A 3624-nucleotide genomic window follows, 5' to 3' on the forward strand; every position below is an offset into this window, starting at 1 on the left:
CCTGAGTGGAGGGCTGGTGGTTTTTTCATTACTTACTTAGTGTTTTTTGTTGTTGTTGTTTTTGGTTTTGTTTTTTGAGACGGAGTTATGCTCTTGTTGCCCAGACTGGAGCATAATGGCACAATCTCGGCTCACTGCAACCTCTGCCTCCCGGGTTCAAGCGATTCTCCTGCCTCAGCCTCCCAAGTAGCTGGGATTACAGGCACCCGCCACTACGCCCGGCTAATTTTTGTATTTTTAGTAGAGATGGGGTTTTGCCACGTTGACCAGACTGGTCTGGAACTGCTGACCTCACAGGTGATCCACCAGCCTCGGCCTCCCAAAGTGCTGGGATTACAGATGTGAGCCACCAAGCCCAGCCTAGTGTTCTATTTTTATGACAGCATTTGTTTTCACTTTATCTTTCCAATGAAAGTTTGGAATTAGTAATAATATAACATTGTGCATAAACTGTAAGTGAATAACTGATATGAAGTGTTGCTTGGTGTGAATAAAAAAGCCAATGGTGACTTTGGGGATTTTATTTGTCTTTCTGTGTTTCAGTTACCTAAATGGAATCCTTCTGGAGTATTGTAGGTTTGGGGAGGCTAAATAAGTTGCGTTTCATAAATGAACAGAGGTGGCATTTATATCAGTAAGACAGTTAGTTGCATCAATTTTGTCTGATGCTGTCTAAAAGAACTAATTTAAGCTAAATGGGGAAAAGGTCAGAAAACAACAACTACCCCCCCCAACACACACACACACCAACAACAACAAAAAATATGTTTTCAACTTTAGAACAAAGCTTCTATTCTTTGTAGCTCTGTCAGTGTGTATGGGCAAAATCAGTTGGGCAGCAGTTAGTGTGTGTCCATAACTGCAGGTGCAGCCTCCATATCCTTATTAGTTCCCTTGGTTACAGACCCCAGTGGGACAATGTTTGAAAAATTACATTCACTGTCTAGGAAATTGGGAACTGAAAGTCCAATATTTGCCTCAGTGGAGTTCTGGCACCTGCATTATCCCTTCTGGGTATATCAAGATCAACAGCTGCATAGATACTTGCTTTTCACAGATTCTACACATATCATATAAAGGTGAATAGTGTAAAGCTACCTCTACACCTTACTAAGCACACAGGTGTGTGCCACTTAACATCTAGAGCATTCCATTGCCTTATACAAGAACCCAGTTTATATGAGCTCACAACATCAAACCAATCCCCCTAATTCAGTGTGCATCCATTATACCTGAAACCTGACAGAGCTGGGGGCTGTGGGAGGAGGGTGGTAGGAAGAAATTATTTTGTGAGCTGTGCACATTTTTGTTCCATTTGAAACTAGGTAGCTAGGCTGAGGGGGAACCAAGAGGGATGAGGACTAATGTCCTGGGTCCTTAGGAACTTTCATTATCAACAGCACACAGGTGAGCTCCAGAAAGAAGAAGCTATGGCCGCAGTGATTCTGGAGAGCATCTTTCTGAAGCGATCCCAACAGAAAAAGAAAACATCACCTCTAAACTTCAAGAAGCGCCTGTTTCTCTTGACCGTGCACAAACTCTCCTACTATGAGTATGACTTTGAACGTGGGGTAAGTTTCTCGACTATGAAACCTGAGTTTCAAGATGTCAAGGACTTGGCCTTAGATCTTTCTTGGGGAAGAGGTAAATTTTCATTGGTAGGAAGAGGGGGGTAGAATGGACCTAAGTCCCTTCAAATTCAGCAAAGTATTTCCTAGCCTATAACTAGCTAAAGCCGGCAAGTCAAAGGTCCTAAGAAGCCACAAGGAAAATATTACCGTGGAATCTTGGAATTGATGAGCACTCATGAAATGATTATTGAGAATGAAATCGAAGAGTTGGAAATTGCTTCCTTACTTCCTATGAGGAAGGCACATACAGTCATTCACTCTTCCATGGTATTTGCCCTCCATTTGGTAGTCAAAGATTAGATTTATAGATCTGGAAGGATTTTTTTTTCCCCCACATGACAGGTCCTGATGTAGCCTGTGGGTGCCACCTCACTATGTTGAATGATTAGATAACAAAATCTAATCATCTGGTTGCTTAATCTCTCTTAATCTTTCTCCGTTTTCTTCCTCATTCTATTTCTCAGAGAAGAGGCAGTAAGAAGGGTTCAATAGACGTTGAGAAGATCACTTGCGTTGAAACAGTGGTTCCTGAAAAAAATCCTCCTCCTGAAAGACAGATTCCGGTAAGAAGAGACCAATGTCTGAGACGGGGAACAGCAGATTTGAAGAAATTTGCAACATTTAAATTCTCTGTAAATAGACTGGTGATGCTGTGCAATGTGGAACACAGTCAAGTTTCCTTTAAAAAATCTTCACTCTACCACATTGGTTATAAAGAATCTTAGCTTCTTTCTTTCAGATTCAGAACATCTCACTAAACCTGGAAAATTTGTTAACACAAACTTTTAAATGATGCTATATCAAGTTTTCAAACTAATCAGAGATCATTGGTTTTATTCCCTCAGTTACCAGGATCAGATTTAGAGGCTTGAGTAAGTCTGAATGCCAGAATCCTAGGGCTCTGAGTCACATGATATTCTTTAATACCTTACTATTCATTCTCCTCTCACTTTCCAGAGCAAGAGGCATAAAACCTACTGACTTTTGAGTTCACTTTTAAAAAATATATATCAATTTCAGTATTTCTTTCTTTCTTTTTCTTTTTTTAAACAGAATCTTGCTCTGTTAGCCAGGCTGGAGTGCATTGGTGCCATCTTGGCTCACTGCAACCTTCATCTCCTGGGTTCAAGCAATTCTCATGCCTCAGCCTCCCAAGTAGCTGGGAGTACAGGTGTGCAACACCATGCCTGGCTAATTTTTCATATTTTTTTAGTAGAGACAGAGTTTCACCATGTTGGCCGGACTGGTCTCAAACTCCTGGCTTCAAGTGATCCGCCTGCCTCAGCCTCCCAAAGTGCGGAGATTACAGGAGTGAGCCACCCACTGTATCTGACCATTTTCGGTATTTTCTTGATCACAAGAGAATTGCATATTTATTATAGAAACTCTGGAATATATAAAAAACACAAAAAGATTAAAATGATGCATAATCCTGTTACCCAGTTAAAACAACTATTAACATATTGGTGTACCTAGACTTACAGATGTTTTTCTTCACTAAGAACACATATACATACACTTATATATATGTTATACATTTAAAACATAGACTCATAGTACACATCTTGCTTTGTAACCTACTTTTTCAATGTAACGATACGTGGGAAACTTTTCCTCATGGCAATAGATATTCTCTAATAACATGATTTTAATGACTGCATGGTATTCCCTATTATGGATGTATTGTAATTTGTTTAACTAATCTCCCATTATTACACATTCTGTTTGTCTACAAGTGCTTGATAGTATAAACCATGTTGAGAGGAACAATCTTGCATACATCTTTCTGTACTTTTTTTATTCTTTTCCTTATGATAATTTCCTAGAAGTAAAATTTTGTTCTTCTCTTTAAGAAAATCTGTGCACTTTGGTTATTTTATCTTTTATTTCATTTTCTAGAAGTGGAATTGAATTTCATACACACCTACAAGCTATATATGAGAGTGCCTGTTTCTGTACATTTTTTCCAACACTTGATATTATGTTGTTGTTA

At 39.2% G+C, this 3624-nt stretch overlaps 1 protein-coding gene across 2 annotated transcripts in view; it reads left to right on the forward strand.

The window, feature by feature from the left end:
• The first annotated feature begins 1389 nt into the window (after window positions 1-1389).
• BTK (Bruton tyrosine kinase) overlaps window positions 1390-3624 on the forward strand; it is a 21973-nt gene continuing 19738 nt past the window's right edge. The window contains exons 1-2 of one of the 2 annotated variants that reach the window (XM_017896404.1): window positions 1390-1571; window positions 2096-2194. In XM_017896404.1, coding sequence (XP_017751893.1) covers window positions 1431-1571; window positions 2096-2194 — 240 coding nt within the window. In that variant the 5' untranslated portion in view covers window positions 1390-1430. The remainder of the gene's footprint in view (window positions 1572-2095; window positions 2195-3624) is intronic. The other variant, XM_017896405.1, reaches the window with a different exon arrangement.

The sequence above is a fragment of the Rhinopithecus bieti genome, unplaced genomic scaffold (assembly GCF_001698545.2).
Source record: "Rhinopithecus bieti isolate Rb0 unplaced genomic scaffold, ASM169854v2 scaffold_28876, whole genome shotgun sequence".
Taxonomy (NCBI): domain Eukaryota; kingdom Metazoa; phylum Chordata; class Mammalia; order Primates; family Cercopithecidae; genus Rhinopithecus; species Rhinopithecus bieti.